General features: G+C 52.8%; 1 protein-coding gene across 4 annotated transcripts in view; it reads left to right on the top strand.

Annotated features, from left to right (window-relative positions):
* Nucleotides 1–19,183, top strand: part of R3HDM2 (R3H domain containing 2) — a 31,677-nt gene extending 12,494 nt beyond the window's left edge. The window contains exons 3-24 of one of the 4 annotated variants that reach the window (XM_065654294.1): nt 459–500; nt 643–729; nt 1,989–2,115; nt 2,705–2,783; nt 3,449–3,508; nt 3,697–3,837; nt 4,887–4,995; nt 5,549–5,644; nt 7,393–7,424; nt 9,153–9,385; nt 10,375–10,535; nt 11,045–11,134; nt 11,704–11,946; nt 12,563–12,689; nt 13,107–13,342; nt 13,749–13,903; nt 14,797–14,897; nt 15,620–15,789; nt 15,915–16,059; nt 16,147–16,247; nt 16,464–16,548; nt 18,507–19,183. In XM_065654294.1, the coding sequence (XP_065510366.1) occupies nt 459–500; nt 643–729; nt 1,989–2,115; nt 2,705–2,783; nt 3,449–3,508; nt 3,697–3,837; nt 4,887–4,995; nt 5,549–5,644; nt 7,393–7,424; nt 9,153–9,385; nt 10,375–10,535; nt 11,045–11,134; nt 11,704–11,946; nt 12,563–12,689; nt 13,107–13,342; nt 13,749–13,903; nt 14,797–14,897; nt 15,620–15,789; nt 15,915–16,059; nt 16,147–16,247; nt 16,464–16,548; nt 18,507–18,859 (2,973 nt within the window). In that variant the 3' untranslated portion in view covers nt 18,860–19,183. Of the gene's footprint in view, nt 1–458; nt 501–642; nt 730–1,988; nt 2,116–2,704; nt 2,784–3,448; nt 3,509–3,696; nt 3,838–4,886; nt 4,996–5,548; nt 5,645–7,392; nt 7,425–9,152; nt 9,386–10,341; nt 10,536–11,044; nt 11,135–11,703; nt 11,947–12,562; nt 12,690–13,106; nt 13,343–13,748; nt 13,904–14,796; nt 14,898–15,619; nt 15,790–15,914; nt 16,060–16,146; nt 16,248–16,463; nt 16,549–18,506 lie in introns of all 4 variants that reach the window. The other 3 variants (XM_065654293.1, XM_065654292.1, XM_065654291.1) reach the window with 3 other exon arrangements.
* The last annotated feature ends 401 nt before the right edge of the window (nt 19,184–19,584 follow it).

Below are 19,584 nucleotides of genomic sequence, written 5' to 3'. Positions count from 1 at the left end.
AATGGTAGGAGAGTTCTTGTTTTCCCACTTTAAAGTGGCGTTTCGTGCACCTCCACCTCTTGCCCAGCTCCTTGTGCACCAGGCAGAGCATGGAAAGCTGAAAAGTCCTTGACTACTGGGCAACAACCAAAACATCAGTGTATTATCAACACTCTTCTCAGACTAAATCCAAAACATAGCACTAGACCAGCTACCAGAAAGAAAATTAACTCCATCCCAGCTGAAACCAGGATAGTCAGAAACAGAAGAACTAGGTCTAATCCACCTGAAGTTTCTTAAGCGGTTTTTGCCCAACTGGGGCCCAACAGGACAGCTCTCCAGCTCTTCCTATTTGCCCGTGTTTCCATTTTCTTCAGTCATCGTACACGCTCAGTGTTGCGCTGCTCTACACAGCAGATGCCATTCGCAGTGTGCACATTCAGATTGAGCTGCTCGCCTTCTCTTTCTTTTTTCCGCAGAGGCGAACGTCAAGTCATGGACATGCCAGAAAAAGAGCCAAGGTATGACCTGCTCCAATGTCCCCTTTGCCTTTTGGCCATTCTGAGCCGAGTCATGAGTGGCTTGGTAATACAGCAGCATTAACTTAAATGTGTGTGTTTTGGTCGAGATGTCTTAACTATACCCTTTCTTTTCCTTCTCCAGTCTAATTCGAAGCTTAAACTGGTCAGGAGTTTGGCTGTATGTGAAGAATCATCTAGCCCCTTTGTGGATGGGTTGCTGGAGTCCCAGGTAGGCCTAGAATGAGACAAGCTGTGGAGCGTGGAAGCCCAGAAAATCCACATCTTGCTCAAAGCGATGTCTTGTCCTAGGCTTGTGCCTCTGAGAGCCAAGAATTTCCCCTAGGAGCTGCTTTTGAGGCACCCACAACTATTCAAGTTGTGCAAGCTTATGCCTCTGAAAATGGAATGGCACTTGGCCTTCACAAAGCCCCTGGGGCTTTGGCCAAGGCAAGACACTCCTGAGTCCTAAATTAACAGCATTTTATCAGCTTTGAGCAGGGAAGCACATGCCTTTGATTCTGAGGTGATCCAGGCAAGGTGGGTTTTCAACAGGGACAAATGCTGCTCGGGGTCCCCTCAGAGCCTGCCAAAGTGTCGTGGTTTCACCCGAGCTGGCAACACAACCACACAGCCGCTCACTCACTCACCCCCCCAATATGGGAGAGAATCAAAAAGGAAGGGAGAAACTTGGATTGAGATCAACACAGTTTAATAAAATAACAAAATACTAATACACTACTAGTAAATACATATATAAAATAGAAATAAAAGATACTCCAGGCAATTCCTCATGAACACGCTGAGCAGCCAGTCCCAGGAAATGGCACCTGGTCCCAAAGCCGATCCCAGAGAGAGAAAAGAGAGGAAAAAGGCAGAAAGGCCCAGAGGCCTCTGCAAAATGGTAAAAGGCCAAACTAAACATCCCGACCGAAACTTCCCCGGTTACCCCCAGAGAGAGAGAGAGAGATCGGAAGAGCCGAACCGGAAAGGTCCCAACTCCCAGCTCTTCTTAAATAATTAGCACGAGGCTAATGGGCTGGACCACTCTGATTGCTCAGTCTGGGTGTCAGTCCAGCTCTGTCCATCCATCCCCCTTCCTCGCTGCCTCCCACCTGTGGGCAGAGCTCAGAGTGTCCTTGGCTCTCAGAGCAGAGCAATCCAAACCATTAACTCTGTGCTGGGCTGTTACCTGCTTGTTCTCAAACTGAGTCCAAATAATGGGGGTGCTAGCTAGGAAAAAGGAAGGTTTCTAACTGCGTGAAGAAAATTAACCCGTTTTCTGTCAAACCAGCACACAAAGGCTTCTCGTTGGGAAGAGGGTGGGGAGAGAAGCTGCTTCGTCTGCTCTCAGAATACAGCCTGTTATGAAATGTCTCAGATCTGAGACCTGAATCTCCTGCCTTTCTCAGCTGCCAACATCTCCAGCCATGCCGGTGATCCCAGGCAGTGTCCAAGTGACTCAGACCACCCTGGTTTGTTTTGTTCCAGGACATCATTCAGTTGCACGTCAGCTGCCCCTCTGACAAGGAAGAGGAAAAGTCCACGAAAGATGGGACTGAGAAAGAAGAAAAAGACAAGAATAAAGAAAAGGCACCAAGGAAAATGCTGTCTCGAGGTCAGGTCTTGTCTCCCTGCTTTGAGGATTCTGCTGGCCAGGGGGGTACAGTTGTTGCAAGCAGAACGGTTCTCTCTGGTGGCTTTTTAAATGTGCAGGTGCAAACCCCAGAAGACCCGCTGTATAGACTTTTGCTTTTCAGTTTAGATTTGATTTTATGAAACCTGCTGCGGGTGGCAAGATGGGAGGTTGCAGAGAGGTGAGCTAAGTTTCTGCTCTATGATTTTTGGGACACAGAAATGGCTAAAAGATACATATTTACTCTGGTGAGCAAATTGAACCTGAAATCCAGGTACAGACAGCACCTCTGCCCGGGTGCAGATTCAGTGGCACATACTCTTTTTTTCTGCAATTTTAAATTAAAAAGGGTGTGGGAAGAGGGAAAGAGCAGGTCCTAGGAACTGGACTTGAGCCCAGTGTGCTCAGTTCTCTAACAAGGTGGGTTTTTCTTCCTGTCACAAAGTGCTGGCGCTGAGAATGAGGCTGAATTTCCTTTGGCAGAAATGTGGGGACATCATCCTCCTGCGTCTCTTCAGTCTGTTCTACCGCAGTGTTTTCTTACTTTCTTCTGCTGCTGTTGTTGTTTCAGATTCCAGCCAGGAATATACAGACTCCACTGGAATAGATTTACATGAATTTTTAGTAAATACACTGAAAAAAAACCCACGGTAGGTCCCTAGTTGGTAAAATAACTTGCTGATGGAGTGAAGGGAGGGAGGAGGGGTGACTACAGAAAGCACCTGGAAGTGCGTTTGACTTTTTGGAATTCAGAGAGCGTTACTAGAGCTGGGGCGGCGTGGAAACTAAAACTACAACTGTAATTTTATGTCCTGCAGTCAATCAAAACATGTAATTGTGTATTACGGAGAGAGAGAAAGATAGAAAGTAATTTGTTTGAATGCAAGCAGGAAGGAATCTTGATTGCTTTAAAACCCTTTCTAGAAATGATTGTCAAATACCAACCTCTAAAGGAATCGCTGCTTTGCAAGTAATAAATGTAATCAAGCCAAATGCTGGCAGAGGAATAGCAAAGCTGGAGTCTCTACCAGTGGAGCTTCCAGCAGAGCAGAGGTTCAGTATTACCAAATGCCAAGCACTGTTAGCAAAACAACAACTTGAAACTGAAAAAAAAGTCTGACAATTAATTTACTATACATGAAAAAATATGGAGAGGGTTTTTTTGTTCATTTCTGATGTGTGAAGCCTGGTTAATAGTGTTGCTTGCTCTGGGTATTTGTGATTTTTCTCTGTTGCAGGGAGGGGGGTACCAAGCAGAGGAAGCTGCGTTTCACTGTCTCTAAAGGTGGCTTTTTCATTTTTCTTTTCTTGACAGGGATAGAATGATGCTACTAAAGTTAGAACAGGAGATTCTGGAGTTTATTAGTGATAACAAGTAAGTGATCATCAAGAAAAAGAGGTTTGTGACTTACAGTTTAGGAGCTTGGGCACCCAGGGGAGAAGAGAGTGGCTGATCCGGGGTCTGGTTAAGGCATCCTGGGCCTCGATCTCTCTTTTGGTGTCAGAGTAGCTTTGGCTGCTTTAAGGCTTTCTGAATTGTGAGGCTTTCTCCTCTCTTCTCAGCAATCAGTTTAAGAAGTTCCCCCAGATGACCTCATACCATAGAATGCTGCTGCACCGGGTAGCTGCCTACTTCGGCATGGACCATAACGTTGACCAAACTGGGAAGGCGGTTATTATCAACAAGACCAGTAACACACGAATGTAAGAACAACTGGGCTGGCGTCCCCTTCCCTTCCCTTCCCTTCTGAGAGGCAGGGTGCATTCCACACCACCCTTTTTTCCTCCATAAGAAGGGTAGGTCCCCTCTCTAGTAGAGAAGAATCCTTCCCGTCCTACAAGTATGTATTTGCAAACTGTCGTGGTTTAACCCGCGCTGGCAATATAACCACCATAGCTGCTCGCTTACCCCCTTCCCCACCCCCCCAGTAGGGGAGAGAATCAAAAGGGAAGGGAGAAACTTGGACTGAGATAAACACAGTTTAATAAAATAACAAAATACTGATACGCTACTAGAAAATATATATAAAAGATAGAAATAAAAGATACTCAAGGCAATTCCAAACGAACTCCATCCACAACTGAGCAGCCAGTCCCAGGAAACAGCACCTGGTCCCAAAGCCGATCCCAGAGAGAGAAAAGAGAGGAAAAAGGCAGAAAGGCTCAGAGGCCTCTGCAAAATGGCAAAAGACCGGACTAAACGTCCCGACTGAACTTCCCAGCTACCCCTAGAGACAGAGAGAAGAACCAGAGAGATCAGAAGAAGAACCAACGGGAAGGCTCTGACATTCTTAAGTAATTAGCATGATGCCAATGGGCTGGACCACTCTGATTGCTCGGTCTGGGTGTCAGTCCAGCTCTGTCCATCCATCCCCCTTCCTCGCTGCCTCCCACCTGTGGGCAGAGCTCAGAGTGTCCTTGGCTCTCAGAGCAGAGCAATTCAAACCATTAACTCTGTGCTGGGCTGTTATCTGCTTGTTCTCAAACTGAGTCCAAATAATGGGGGTGCTAGCTAGGAAAAAGGAAGGTTTCTACCTGCACGAAGAAAATTAACCCATTTTCAGTCAAACCAGCACACAAGCCCCTGCTTGTTCTCAGAGAAGGAGCAGGAGTTCTTGCTGCCATCAGACAGAGGGAGATTCAACACAGCAAACATCTTTGCACGCCGCCTCGCTCCCCACAGAGCGGTGGGTTTATGAAGACAGTTCTGTGCCCATTTTCACCCTTCTAACCAGGGCTGTTTCTTCCCGCAGCCCTGAGCAGAGGTTCTCTGAGCACATCAAAGATGAGAAGAATGCAGAGTTCCCGCAGAGGTTTATCCTAAAACGAGATGATACCAGCATGGACAGAGATGATAATCAGGTAAGGGGTGGCAATGGGATATCTGCATACTGCGTGAAAGTCAAATGCAACTTTTCTCAGCTGAGAACAACTCTAAATTTCTCTCGGATTTCCTGCAGTAACCTTCTTTAATAGAAAGCTCCACCCCACCCAAGAAGCAGCTTCTAGATACATAATGAAGCCTTTACAAAATACTGTGGAAATGGATGAAGAGTTTGTGTGTGTTCTGTGGGAGGTACTTTTCTGTACCTTTGAATGCTCCAAAGAGCAGCCTTTAGTTTTTGACCCCTGGGAACAGCCTGTCCGATATTCCTGATCTGTCCTTTCCAAATCAGGCAGAGTTCAGTGGTTGTGCTTGATCCAGGAGGTAGAGGGCACTAAGGTCTCCAGGATGTTAATCCCTAGACACAGGTGTCCAGAAGGTGGGTTCAGAGGCACAGGCTGCGTCATTGCGTCCAGGCATCACGCACGCACACTCCGTAATCCACACCCTACGTAAAAACAGCAGCAGCCGACTGTGCCCCCTGCTCCCGTTGGCAACTGCTGACCCGCTGAGATGTGTTTGTCCCTTCAGATCAGGCTCCCCTTGCAGGATGGGAGAAGGAGCAAATCTATAGAAGAGCGAGAGGAAGAGTATCAGCGGGTCAGGGAGCGGATATTTGCACGAGAGGTAAGCTTGGATGACTCGCTTGCCAGGTACCCTCCTGGAACTTTGTGGCACAAGGTGACCTTGAGTATACGAAGAGGTCAGATCTCATCGTTGCCTTTTTGACAAATTTCCCGGTGTTCTTGCTAGCTACCATTGAATTCCAGCTCCTAAAAAGATGTCTAAGACACCGAGATAGAGGAGCCACACCTCCCCAGTCTGCTCCTTCCCTAAATTGCCTGTTTTGGGGGGCAACGGACATGTGGGGACTGACAGAGGAGGCAATTTTTCTCCTTGCTGCCCAGCAGGATTATAAGCTCCGCCAGCTTCTCTCCAGTGCTGCAGCTTTGAGCTCCTGACCAAGCTGTGCTGGTCTTGGAGCATCAGGCAAAGCTTTGTGCCTTTACAGGCTGGAACTGGGCAGCACGTTTATTGCCTTCCTTACCAAGTGCCTGGCTTGGTTGTTGCTTCCTTGAGATCTCCTCGAAGCGGGAGCCGCGTTCCTGGCTCCCGTCTGGCTCGGGCTGCTGTGCTCTGCTGCGCTGAGCGCTGTCTGCCAGCTGGAGGCAGCTCTCCACGCTGTGCCAAGCGGCAAACGATGGAATCGGGGACAGTTCCAAGTGCCCATCTGTCGTGGATCACGTTCAAAGTCCAGCTCCTTTGCCTGCTGCTTTTGAGTGTCTTGGGGACGATGCCTTTCATTTGTCCTAGTGGGAACTGCCGTGTGCCCAAGGAGGATGTTGTATGTCTGGCCTTAATCGTTCCATTGTCAAAGCTGCTGTCGGGGTTGAACCTGAGCTGGCAATACAACCACACAGCCGCTCACTCACCCCCTCCTACACCCCCCAATCGGGGAGATAGTCAAAAGGGAAGAGAGAAACTTGGATTGAGATCAACACAGTTTAATAAAATAACAAAATACTAATACACTACTAGTAAATATATATATAAAAATAGAAATAAAAGATACTCCAGGCAATTCCTCACAAACATGCTGAGCAGCCAGTCCCAGGAAACGGCAGCTGGTCCCAAAGCCGATCCCAGCGAGAGAAAAGAGAGGAAAAAGGCAGAAAGGCTCAGAGGCCTCTGCAAAATGGTAAAAGGCCGAACTAAACATCCCGACCAAAACTCCCCCGGCTGCGCCCCAGAGAAAGAGCAGAAGAGCCGACCTTTCTTACATCTGGAGCATGATGCTAATGGGCTGGACCACTCTGATTGCTCAGTGTGGGTGTCAGTCCAGCTCTGTCCATCCATCCCCCTTCCTTGCTGCCTCCCACCTGTGGGCAGAGCTCAGAGTGTCCTTGGCTCTCAGAGCAGAGCAATTCAAACCATTAACTCTGTGCTGGGCTGTTATCTGCTTGTTCTCAAACTGAGTCCAAATAATGGGGGTGCTAGCTAGGAAAAAGGAAGGTTTCTACCTGCATGAAGAAAATTAACCCATTTTCAGTCAAACCAGCACAGCTGCCTTAGAGCAAGGAAGTAAGGAGTTGAGGACTGTGATTTTTAAACTCTTGAGAGATCGCGGGGTCGCAGGTATCAGGAAAGGTTCCTGACGGGCCTGGATGGAGAGTCCAATGGGACTGGGGTGCAGAAGGCTCAGCAAGACTCCGGAGCGACCACGTAACTGGTGCATAACGTCTACGGTGTCTGAGTGCCGTGCTGTTAGTGCTTTGCTCCTCTTTGCTTTGAAATTGCCTGGGTTTGTTGCTTTCAAATTTTCTAAGTCTCCCTTTTCTTTCCTTCCCATCTCCATGTCTTTTCCACGCTCCCAGACTGGCCAGAATGGATATCTCACCGACAGCAGGTTAGTACTGTTTAGCAGACACTATTTGTACCTCTGGCTTTCTCTGGGGAGGACTGCATGACTCTGTAATGATGCTTTTTTCTGATGTTAACCGACAGAATCTCCAAAGAAGGCTTTTCTTCTAGTTCTCACAAACGAAGGCAGATTTTTAGGTATCTCTGTGTGCCTTATTTTGTACATTGTCCTGCTGAGTAAGTTTGCCCCATGCGTGGCTGCTTGTGAAGTTACTGAAGTTGTATTTTTTGCAACATCAACTTCAGAGTCCTTTCTTTGCTGATTCATCAATTAAAACGGAGGGGTGGGAGGTGGGAATGGCAGGGAGGAATGGGGAAGCCTGAGGATTCTGGCAGTTTTCAAACCGTTCCACCTCTTGTTTCCCGAAAGGACAGGAAAGCCCCTACAGTGACAGGATCAGCACCCAGACAAGGTGGGGTTGTCCCTAATCACCCATTATAAACACCGGGTTACTTAATGGTGGCAACGAGGTGTCTCAGGCTTTTATTTCTGCAGAGGGCACTGGGAGCATGTTTGAGCAGCGTGTTCTTATGAACCCTCCTGCCCGCTGTCCTCTCGTTTAATAGCCAAAGCTCTAGAGGTGAAGCATCTCTGTGTAGGAACAGGACAGAAGGATCCAAGGAAGTGTAGGAACAGCTTTGGCTGTCTCCTCAGTCCATTGCATGGCTCGGGCTGTCCTTAGAGAGACACTGCCATGGAAAACGCGGTGTCCTCAGCACAGTTACAGGGACTTTAGGAGCTGAGCTGCAGCCAGGGCTGCGCTAGGAGCTTTTCTGCCTGTTGTGCCCGGTCTCTAAAGAGCTTGGCTAACCTGCTGTCTTTGTTTTGTGGTTTCTATAGTGGGGAGAGACTTCAGAGTTCGGGTTGGAGAGCCCAAGAGTTTGACAGTGATGCTTGTTAGGTCAACTGTACTTTGGGGTTTGAGGCTGCATAGTCCCAATTCCTTCACTCCTTTAGGGATATAACCGTTGTACTGGTTTTCCAATAGATGTATTTTCTTTGTCTCTCACGTGCTCCCAGCAGCCCAGGACATCACCTCAGGAGTTCCTTCCAATCTTTTCCCCTCCACAGCTGTAGCGTTACATGAGCACCTCTCCCAGTGTTGCCTTCTTCACCATTCCTCCCCAGCGAAGGCCCAGGAACCCGTTACTCTGCTTACGATCCTTAGCTGGGCTGATAAACCAGGCTTACTGCTTGGAACGTTCTGCTGGTGCTCCATGAAGTCCTGCTGTGGCCAGACCTGACGTGGGGCTAAGGACGGATGATCAGTAGGAGCACAGCTCCGAGCGTAGCAATATCCCAGCATGTGGGCAGAAAGCTGTACCAGGGCTGGTGTGGAAAGTGGTCTCACAAGATCTCAGCCTTGTCTCAAGGCCTCTGTTAAAAGCTCGCTGTTCTGAGACAAGGACGGCTTTAGCGAGGGATCGTGCTCTGACTCTGCTGGCTTCTCTTCCAGGCTGGGCTCTGGCTAGGGAAAAGGGCTCTCAGCACACGCCAAGGAAGATCAGCTGTGGCTGGGTCTTCACAGTGCGTGCCCAAGAAAGCTGTGACCCGGGTTGTTTGTTTGCTGTCAGATCCCTACGCAACGCGCCGCCGTGCCGTGTCGCAGAGCCGGCTGCTGTGGCTGCTGCGGCAGCGCCGGCGCAGCGCCCGCAGGTCCCGCTGCTGCCCCTCTGCGCCGCAGCCGCCGTCTAACTCCTCTGGTCTCTCCAGGAGCAACCGGGACGGTTTGAACCGCGCCTCGGGCAGCCGCCAGAGCAGCACAGAGAGCGAGATAAAGTCGCTGGAGCCTCGGCCATGGAGCAGCACAGACTCAGATGGCTCCATCCGCAACCTGCGACCGCCTGTTACCAAAGCCAGCAGCTTCAGCGGCATCTCCATCCTGACGCGGGGGGACAGCATCGGGAGTAGCAAAGGCAGCGCTGCCAGCAGAACGTCCCGGGCAGGTACTGAACTGTTTCCCCGTTCACCTTCTGCCAAAGGGCACCTAGAAGACATAGTCTTGGGTCTGGAGGACAAGCTCATGACACCTTGGTCAGTGACTGGTTGTTGCAGTTGAACCTGAGCTGGCAATACAACCACACAGCCACTCACTCACCCCCTCCCTCACCCCCCGAGTAGGGGAGAGAATCGAAAGGGAAGGGAGAAACTTGGATTGAGATCAACATAGTTTAATAAAATAACAAAATACTAATACGCTACTAGTAAATATATATAGAAAATAGAAATAAAAGATGCTCAAGGCAACTCCTGATGAACACGCTGAGCAGCCAGTACCAGGAAACAGCACCTGGTCCCAAAGCCGATCCCAGAGAGAGAAAAGAGAGGAAAAAGGCAGAAAGGCTCAGAGGCCTCTGCAAAATGGTAAAAGGCCGGACTAAACATCCCACGCCAAAAACTCGCTCGGCTATGACAAAATAGAGTAAAGAAAAAAAGCAATGTGTGCAATAGAAAGTGCCTGGGAGAGAGAGAGAGATCTGAAGACTCCTTAAATAATTAGCATGAGGCTAATGGGCTGGACCACTCTGATTGCTCAGTCTGGGTGTCAGTCCAGCTCTATCCATCCATCCCCCTTCCTCGCTGCCTCCCACCTGTGGGCAGAGCTCAGAGTGTCCTTGGCTCTCAGAGCAGAGCAATTCAAACCATTAACTCTGTGCTGGGCTGTTATCTGCTTGTTCTCAAACTGAGTCCAAATAATGAGCGTGCTAGCTAGGAAAAAGGAAGGTTTGTAACTGCACGAAGAAAATTAACCCATTTTCAGTCAAATCAGCACACTGGTTAAAATGAGACATGGTTGGCATTATCTGAATGTTTTCAGTACCTGGGCTGGGATGTGCTAGAAGTAGTGACAGGATCTGCCCCCCATCTTCCCCATGAAAAAACCAATGTTTTTCTCTCCCAGGTACCAACCCTGCCATGCCTTTCTCTGTTCAAGGTTTGGTACTCGGTGCCCCTGAAGCATGCAGCCAATCCCCTTCTTCACAGCCCAGCCGTGGCCTCCTGCCCTGCGCAGCCCCGCAGCCGCCGCCACAGCCCCAGGGCCTGGCGCCCGCAGCCCAGCAGCAGCCAGCCATGAGTAACCACATGCTGTCCCAGGTGAGTCGCCGCGCGGTGTCCAGGGCTCAGGAAGCTCCTCGGGCACACGGGTGGGAGGTAGAAGCAGAGAGAAAGAGAGAGGGGCCCATAGGGAAGAGAAGAGTGGAGGAAAGACGTTGCCAGCAGGAAAGACCCGGCGGTCAGTGCCACACACAGCGGAGTGGGGTCGATACAAAGGTTGTGCTCTCCTGCCGCTGTTGGCCGTCGCTGGCCTTTGGGGCCTTGTGTCACTGTTCATGCCAGGCGAGAGCTGCTTTGTGGACATGCTCAGCCTTCCACAAAGCAACTGGCTGGGCTGTGTGTCTTCACAGAAGGACGAATGCCCCCCCCTGTTATGGTCTCTGTGCTTTCCAACCCTCTGCAGTGCCCCCTGTGTGTGTTTGCAGTTGGCTCACTTGACTAACCTGGTTGTTCCTTCTTTCTCTCCTTCCTCCTCTCCTTCCTTCCCCACTCCCTGCCCTTTTCCCACCTGAATCTCTCTCCTCCACTCCCTTCTCTACTGGTCTCAGCCGGTCCCAGCACTGCAGCCTGTTCAGTATTCTCCAAGCTCCTGCCCCCAAGTCCTCTTGCCAGTCTCTCCACCCCAGCAGTACAACCTGGTATAAACCCCATTTCCTCTTCTGCACTGTCTCTGTTGTACTCACGTGCTGTATTTGTGTTGTATGAGCTTTTGTTAATCAGGTATGTCGCAGACAAACCCAGTGGGTTTGGGGTTCATGGAGGCTTTGGGGTCAAGGCAGTGGGATACCTGAGGCTGTGGGACCTGTCAGGGCAGGGCACTAATCTTGGAAAGAGCCGGGGAAGGGCAAGCGCCAAGCCCAGAGCTCCAGCAGGAAGCGATGCTGGCTGCCCTGTGGTCTCAGTCGGCCACTGTGTTGTCTCCACCGGGACGTGGCCTCTGTGCTTGGGGCCACCCCTGCCTCTGTGGGGCCCTGCATGTCACCAGCATCCGCTGAGCATTTGGGCCCCTCCAGCAGCTCGCATGCCCCTACCCCCTGTCCTGAAGAATGTTCTCGGTCTGTGCCTCGTTTCTGGGGACCTTTGCTGGGCGAGCTCTTCCACACTGAGTAGGGAGAAGGGGTCTGGAATCTACTCAGCAGAGCGATGTCCTACATGCTGTTGTCCTCCACGCTGTCCTCCTCCATCCTTCCCGCTTACCCCAATGCAGGCTGATGAACTCAGCAACCCCTTTGGGCAGATCAGCCTCAGCCGGCAGGGCTCTACGGAAGCACCGGATCCTTCCTCGGCTATGTTCCAGTCATCCCTCATCTCCCAGCATCCTCAGCAGACAGGATTCATCATGGCAACCCCTGGGCAGCCAATTCCCACCTCCAACTACTCTGCCTCAGGGCACACAGCCCCCACACAGCAGGTGCTGCAGCCCCAGGGCTACATTCAGCCTCCCCAGCAAGTAAGGACACGCGCGAGTCTGGAGGGGACGTTCGTTTTGGCCCAGAGCTGTTGGGAAAGGGGCTACCGGGGAGCAGCCCAGAGAACCGTTCCTTGAGAGCGGGTACCCTCCTTTTCTGCTGCTCATTTGTGATGGCTGGATACACAGGGGTCCAGGCTCCAGGTCAGCATGTGCCCTTGCTAGGCACTGGATGATCTCTGCCCCCTTGTCCCTCTGAGCTCCCAAGGCACTTCTCTGGAGGCCCCCCCGGGCCATTCCTGGCTCGTAGTGCTGGGGAGGGACAGCGATGAGACTCAGGACGGACACCTCTAAGCTCTCTTTGGGGTCCTGCAGGGCATTATGACCTCTGGGATTGTTCCCCTGAGCTGTGATGAGGATTGTGCCTCCTGTGCTCTTGCACTACTGTGCTGGGAAAGGCTTGGCTGTGGAGGCTGGGAGGAGCGGGAAGGGGCTGCGGTTCCCCGAGGAGCTTCCATCTGGCCAGAGCCAAAGCCTTGGGTGGTTTCCTTCAGCAGAAGCCAGGCCAGGTGAGAGAGAGAACTGGTCCTAGGGGACCAGCTTTCTTGGTTCCACTCCCTCGTGTGTTCTCATCGCCATGTTTTCTTGATTGTGATAGATTCAGGTTTCTTACTACCCTCCTGGGCAGTACCCGAACTCCAGCCAGCAATACCGATCTCTCAGTCACCCAGTGGCCTACAGCTCCCAGCGCACTCAGCAGCTCCCCCAGCAGTCCCAGCAGCCTGGTAAGGGGGTGTAGAAGGGGGGAGGTGGGGCATATTTCCCTTTCCCGCTGCTCCTGTTCGCTCTTGGGGATCTCCCGTGCTCTGTCTGGGGCCGGGCTGCTCTTCCCTGTCTCCTCTTTGCTGGACTTGCTGACTATAGAGTGTTTCTTGCCTGTGCAAACACAAGTTGAAACTTGGCCTGGCTGCAAAGGCTGGGTTAGTCTTTTCCCACCCTCTCAGCATGTATCATGCACTGAGGTGCCACAAGGTGGATTTAAAGCCAGGAGCTTCTTTCAGGTGTTTTACATCTGCCGTAAGGGAAGCCCTTTTCCCACTCTCTGGCAAGAGGTGGGGCAAAGCAGCACTTGAGCCCTCATATGCCAAGTCTCAGGATGTCTCTTTTGAGGAAGCTGTGCCATTTAAACCTTGTTCCAACAGGTTTACAGCCAGTGATGTCCAACCAGCAGCAAACGTACCAAGGTGTAATGGGAGTGCAGCAAGCGCAGCCCCCCGGGCTCCTCAACAGCCAGAGGAACAGCATGGGAGGCCAGATGCAGAGTATGATGGGAGTGCAGCAGGCACAGCCCCCTGGCCTTCTCAGCAGCCAGAGGAGCGGGATGGGGAGCCAGATGCAAGGCCTGATGGTCCAGTACACTCCGCTTCCTTCATACCAGGTAGGCAGCAGTTGCTGTTTGATGAGGGGCTGCCGGGGAAGGACCCTCAGCCGTGCAGGCCTTGTGGGACATGCCCTGTTCCTCAGCGTGAGTGATGGAGCCAAAGACACAGATTTATTCACCTAGAGAAGACGGTGCATGCTCGCCAGCTTGGGAAGGGCATGTCCACGTTTGAATTTGCGTGGGACATGTCTTGAGAAGGAGGCCTGAGTGCAGCTGGTCCCTTCGCCATTGTGTTTGCAGAAAAGCTAGAGGGGCTGCCCTTGCCTGGGCAAGATAGGGATGCAGTAGACAACCATCTGGCATCTCTTCTACCTTGTACAGACCTCGCTGGTGTCTCTAGGACCAGTTCTTCCTGCTCTGTTAGCTGTCATTCCACAGGGCTGCTTGTTTCCTCCCTGCACAGGTTCCTGTGGCCAATGAGTCCCAGAGTGTGGTCCAGCAGCCCTTCCAGCAGTCAGTGCTTGTACCAGCCAGCCAGTCTGTTCAGGGCGGGCTTCAGGCTGGAGGGGTACCCATCTACTACAGCGTCATCCCAACTGCCCAGCAGAACGGCACCAGGTAAAGCTTCTGTATCTCTGGCCTCCTCGGGGGGGAAAAGGATCCTGCTGAAAGTGCACAGCATCCCCCTCCTGCAGCCAGGCACCAGAGATGCTGGTCAGCTCTTGAGTTTCATAGAATCATTTTGGTTGGAAGCGACCCTCAGGATCATCGAGTCCAACCATAGCCTCACCCAACTCCAGCACTAAACCGTGTCCCTCAGAACTTCGTCTAAACGCCTTTTAAACCCCTCCAGGGATGGCGACTCCACCACTGCCCTGGGCAGCCTGTTCCAATGCCTGACAACCCTTTCCATTAAGAATTTTTTCCTAATATCCAATCTAGATCTCCCCTGGTGCAACTTGAGGCCGTTTCCTCTTGTTCTATCACTTGGGAGCAGAGACCAACCCCCTCCATGCTCCAAGCTCCTTTCAGGCAGGTCAGAGATCAGAAGGTCTCCCCTCAGCTCCTGTTCTCCAGCTGAACCCCCAGCTCCCTCAGCCGCTCCCATCACATTTGTGCTCCAGCCCTTCACCAGCTTCGGCGCCCCCTCTGCACTCTCTATAGTATTTCAATGTCCTTCTGATGATGAGGGGCCCAAAACTGAACACAGGATTCAAGGTTTGGCCTCACCAGTGCCCAGTACAGCGGCACAATCACTTCTCTAGTCCTGCCGGCCACACTATTCCTGATACAAGCCAGGATGCCGGTGGCCTTTTTGGCCACCTGTGCACACTGCTGGCTGTCAAGTTTGCCTAGTCCTGGCTCCCACAGTCAGCACTTCTGGCCGCAGCTGTTCTGCACCGTGTTCCTCCAGAGCCAGCTGTGTTTCCAGCCAGCTCATGTACTGAGGAGCTGGTCAGGCTGTTTCTCCCCATCCCCAGCACCTCACCAGCATGCTCTCTGCTCCACAGCCCTTCGGTGGGGTTCCTTCAGCCACCTGGCTCTGACCAGTATCAGATGCCACAGTCCCCGTCACCCTGCAGCCCGCCACAGATGCAGCAGCAGTATTCAGGTAAGAGGGGCCACCACTCAGGGCTGGCACTGACTCTGCACAGATTGTGTCAGGTTTTGTAAGGGCTGTGGAGTGAACAGACTGCCACTTCACGGCCAAGTCCGGCAGCTTCTGCGCAGTGGGCTTGTCCTCAGTCTCACCCATCCCACGGCCCGCTGGGCGTTATCAGAACGTGGCGCAGCGACTTTACTCCAGGCCTGTGCCTGGCATCTCTTTGCCGTGGTGGGTGGGCAGGGTGGGAGCAGGTAGAGGCAGCTGCTGTGGGCTGCAGACTCCATCTGCTGGCAACACGGCTTAGTGTCAGCAGGACAGTTCACGGGAGCAGGGAGCACTGTGGGTGGAGGAGCATCAGGATTCCTGCATCCTGCTCCATCTGCTGGGGCCCGCTGAATTGGTGACAGAGCTGGAACCAGGATCCTCGAGCTCTGTGCGCAGCTCTGTCATTAGATCTTTTGCCTAAAGTTTTGCTGTGAGGCTCAGAGAGGTCACCCGAGTTCCCTTCAGCTTGTCCCCTCTGCTTGTGTTTCTTCTGGGTTAAAAGTCATTGCTCTCTGATGTAAACTGTGATATCAGAGAGAGATTCTGGCCAGGTCTTGGTGTGGGGGGGTTTTCAGCAGAGGAGAGAGCACAAAGAGGGTGTTGTAGGGAAGAGTGCAAAGTTGCACAGCAGCAGCAGCCCTGCGCAGAGCCCGGGCAATACTGCTGCTGTCGTCTCTCCCCAGGGGTGACTCCTTCAGGCCCTGGTGTGGTTGTGATGCAGCTGAATGTACCCAACGGCCCCCAGCCCCCCCAGAACCCTCCTGTGGTGCAGTGGAGCCACTGTAAGTACTACAGCCTGGACCAGCGGGGGCAGAAGCCAGGAGACATGTACAACGCAGACGCCAGCGCTCAGGTATTGAGAGGACTGGGAAGAAGGCAGTTGATCTTTGCGGGAGGGAGAGGACCCCGGCATCCGTGCTGGGGTCATCCCGTGGTGGTCATGAGCACTGGGGCTGTCTAACGCTTTCCCTCCCCCAGGCCAGCACCCAGCTGAGCAGCCCCATCACGTCCCCCACCCAGTCCCCGACGCCGTCTCCTGTCACCAACCTCAACAGTGTCTGCACGGGGCTGAGCCCCCTCCCTGTCCTCACACAGTTCCCCCGGCCCATGGGCCCAGCACAAGGTAAGGGGAAGGAACAGAGACAGCACAGGGCTGGGCCTGTCCTGCGATTTCCTCAGCCCCCTACAACTATTTGCTTCCTTTTTGCAGGTGACGGGCGCTACTCATTGCTGGGCCAGCCCCTGCAGTATAACCTGTCTATCTGTCCCCCACCGCTGCTCCACAACCAGCCCAACTACAATGCACACCAGGTAAAACTGGGCCAAACCCCCACCCACCCTTTCAGTGTCCTGGGAGCAGACCTCAAAAGTGGCAGGGGGTGCAAGGTTCGTTGAGGTTCCTTCATTCGCCTTCACAGCCATGGCCTAGTCAAGTTGGGTCTTCCCCCCAACTCGCGGGATGCTCCGTGGGCACTGTGAGGCCGCGGTGTCTCCTCAGGTGACACGCTGCCGTTTTTATTCTTTAAGGGGCAGACTGGAATGAAACATGGAAACCGGAGCAAGAGACAGGCCCTCAAGTCTGCATCCACTGACCTTGGGACAAGCGATGTAGGCAAGTGACCCTCCTCAAGCGGTTCCCCCTTTGACCTCTGACTGGTCCCCAGTGCATGTGTGTAACTGGCATTGGCAGAGACTCCAGATACCGTGTCTGCCCACACCAGCATCCCACAGAACCTGTGGCCACCTGGGCCCTGTTCCTGCCTCTGTGGGGGCTGGAATGATGGAGCTGGCAGAACTCCTGGGATTTTATTCCTCTTTGACAGCAGAAAGTGAGTGTCCAGACCCCTGAGATACCTTGTCCCCATCATTGCCTTCCCAGTTGGTCCTTCCCTCTTGTTCTTCCATTTCCCAGTGGGGCCAGGAGCTGCAGAGCCCTTGTCTTCATAAAGGGCTTTGGGATCTTCCAGGTGTGGTTGCAAGGGCTGAAATCCCCAGTGGATTGTTTCTCCCCAGCGGGGAAGGGGCTCCCTCACCTTGGGGGGTCTCCACTTGCTCGTCGCGTGGGGAAGGAGAGGGACGCGTCTGTCCTCTCCCTGCAGCAACACAAGACTTGCTAGTTGGGCACGAGCCAGACAGCCTGGAAGGGACACAGTCTTCACTGGCTCTCTGGAGGCTTCAGACTTGTCCCCTGTGTCACCTCCATGTCACCACCAGCCACAGCAGCTGGCTGCGGGGGGCCCTTTAAGAGCTGCTTGCCAGAGAGCTGTCCCCCTCCCCGCGGCTGGCACGTTCATTACATGCCACGTTAATATTAGCAAAGAATCCATTCAGCCAGCCCTCCGCTAAGCCCAAAAGCCGGGGCTGGAGCCAGGAGGCAGCAGAAGTGTTTGGGTACCACAGAGCAGAGGCAAAGAGGTTGACGTGACACTGGTGAAGCACATTCAGGATCTGCACGTGTTGACGTCCTCTGTGGGTGCAGCCTTGTCCTTCTCCCTCCCAGGGACAGAGGGCAGGCGAGCTGCGTTACCTCCTAGTCCTGGTACCCAAAGATCAGGGTGGGAACACAGGGAAGAGCACCGGGAAAGCCCTGGCTGGAAAGCCAAGCCCAGGCGAGGGAAGGCAGGAGGACGTGGCGTTGCTGGAGCCCTGGGCAAACGGGAAATACCGGCCTCCTCTTGCAGCTCCACATGGGGACTGGGACGTGGGCATCGGGAAGGGTCAGCACGGGGCACTGCAGGGAGGCCGGTAGTTTGAGGGGGAGGAAGTGACTGGCTTTAAAAAATATTGTTAATGTGGGGGTGTCATGGTTGAACCCGAGCTGGCAATACAACCACACAGCCGCTCACTCACCCCAACAGGGGGGAGAATCAAAAGGGAAGGGAGAAACTTGGATTGAGATAAACATGGTTTAATAAAATAATGAAATACTAATACGCTACTAGTAAATAGATATATAAAATAGGAATAAAGATACTCCAGGCAATTCCTCATGAACACGCTGAGCAGCCAGTCCCAGGAAATGGCACCTGGTCCCAAAGCCGATCCCAGAGAGATAAAAGAGAGGAAAAAGGCAGAAAGGCTCAGAGGCCTCTGCACAACGGCAAAAAGCCGAACTAAATGTCCCAACCGAAATTTCCCCGGCTGCACCCCAGAGAGAGAGCGGAAGAGACAACCAGAAGATCCCAGCTCCCAACTCTCCTTAAGTAATTGGCATGATGCTAATGGGCTGGAACACTCTGCTCAGTGTGGGTGTCAGTCCAGCTCTGTCCATCCATCCCCCTTCCTCGCTGCCTCCCACCTGTGGGCAGAGCTCAGAGTGTCCTTGGCTCTCAGAGCAGAGCAATTCAAACCATTAACTCTGTGCTGGGCTGTTATCTGCTTGTTCTCAAACTGAGTCCAAATAATGGGGGTGCTAGCTAGGAGAAAGGAAGGTTTCTACCTGCATGAGGAAAACTAACCCGTTTTCAGTCAAACCAGCACAGGGGGCAGCTTAGCAAAGCGCTGCTTTCCTGGGCAGCAGCTCTCGCTGTGCTGCTGGCGCCTCTGACACCCGCTGTCTTTCCACCGCAGTGCTGGGCCGAGTGCTGGAGGTGACAGACCTGCCCGAGGGCATCACGCGGACAGAGGCCGACAAGCTCTTCACCCAGCTCGCCATGGCCGGTGCCAAAATCCAGTGGCTCAAAGAGACTCAGGGGCGGCGCGGAGACGGGGGCGGCGGCGGCGGCGGGGACAACGCCGGGACTCCGGAGAACGGCAGGCACAGTGACCTCGCTGCCTTATACACCATCGTGGCCGTGTTCCCCAGCCCGCTGGCTGCCCAGAACGCATCCCTCCGCCTCAACAACTCCCTCAGCCGCTTCAAGCTGCGCGTGGCCAAAAAGAACTACGACCTGCGGGTGCTGGAGCGGGCCAGCTCGCAGTAGGGCGCACGCGTGGGCACAGAACACACTGGACCGTGGGCACTTCCCTCTGCCTTCTCTTTTCCTTTCTGCCCTCCTGTCCTCTCGCCCTTCTTCCTGGATATATTTATATGGACATAATTAAGAGACAAGAAATTGATGATTTTTTTTTTTAATTATTATTTTTGGAGTGATGCCCATGCCCGCCCACCTTACCCTGTGTATATTGTTTTGTTAAGCACTGTGTTGAACCGCACATACAGGTGTTGATTGGTATGTTCACTGCACATTTTATTTAATCTGATTATTATTTGGGGGAGGGGGAGGGTATTTTTGGTTTTATTTTATTTGGGGGGTCGTTTTTAAATATAAAAAGAAAACTTGTCCATCACTTTCATGCTGCTTTCCTGTTCTGTGCCAGTACCAGTGCTGGGGGCTCCCTGTGCTGCCTCCGTGGGGTGAGATGACAGCCAGGGAGCAGCAGGGACACGCACAGGGACTGGTCCTCCCAGTCTGATGTTTGTAGCCTCTTTTTCCAGCTGCTGGCCCCACGCAGCTGTGCAGTGGCAAGAATGGGGGTGCAGGGTGGTCCCAGCTGTACCCCCAGCCAGGAAGCAACATATTCCCCCAATGACAGGACCCTTGAGCTGGTAGGTGCAGGTGTTGCCATGTGCTCTTGGGCTGCGAGTGCAGGAGTTGCACTGGCACCACCTTGGCCGTGGCGTTTGCACGCAGCAGCTGGAGCCTCC

This window comes from Caloenas nicobarica, chromosome 33, assembly GCF_036013445.1.
Source record: "Caloenas nicobarica isolate bCalNic1 chromosome 33, bCalNic1.hap1, whole genome shotgun sequence".
Lineage (NCBI taxonomy): Eukaryota > Metazoa > Chordata > Aves > Columbiformes > Columbidae > Caloenas > Caloenas nicobarica.
The sequence above is the reverse complement of the archived record's forward strand: the minus strand, read 5'-3'. Positions and strand labels throughout refer to the sequence as shown.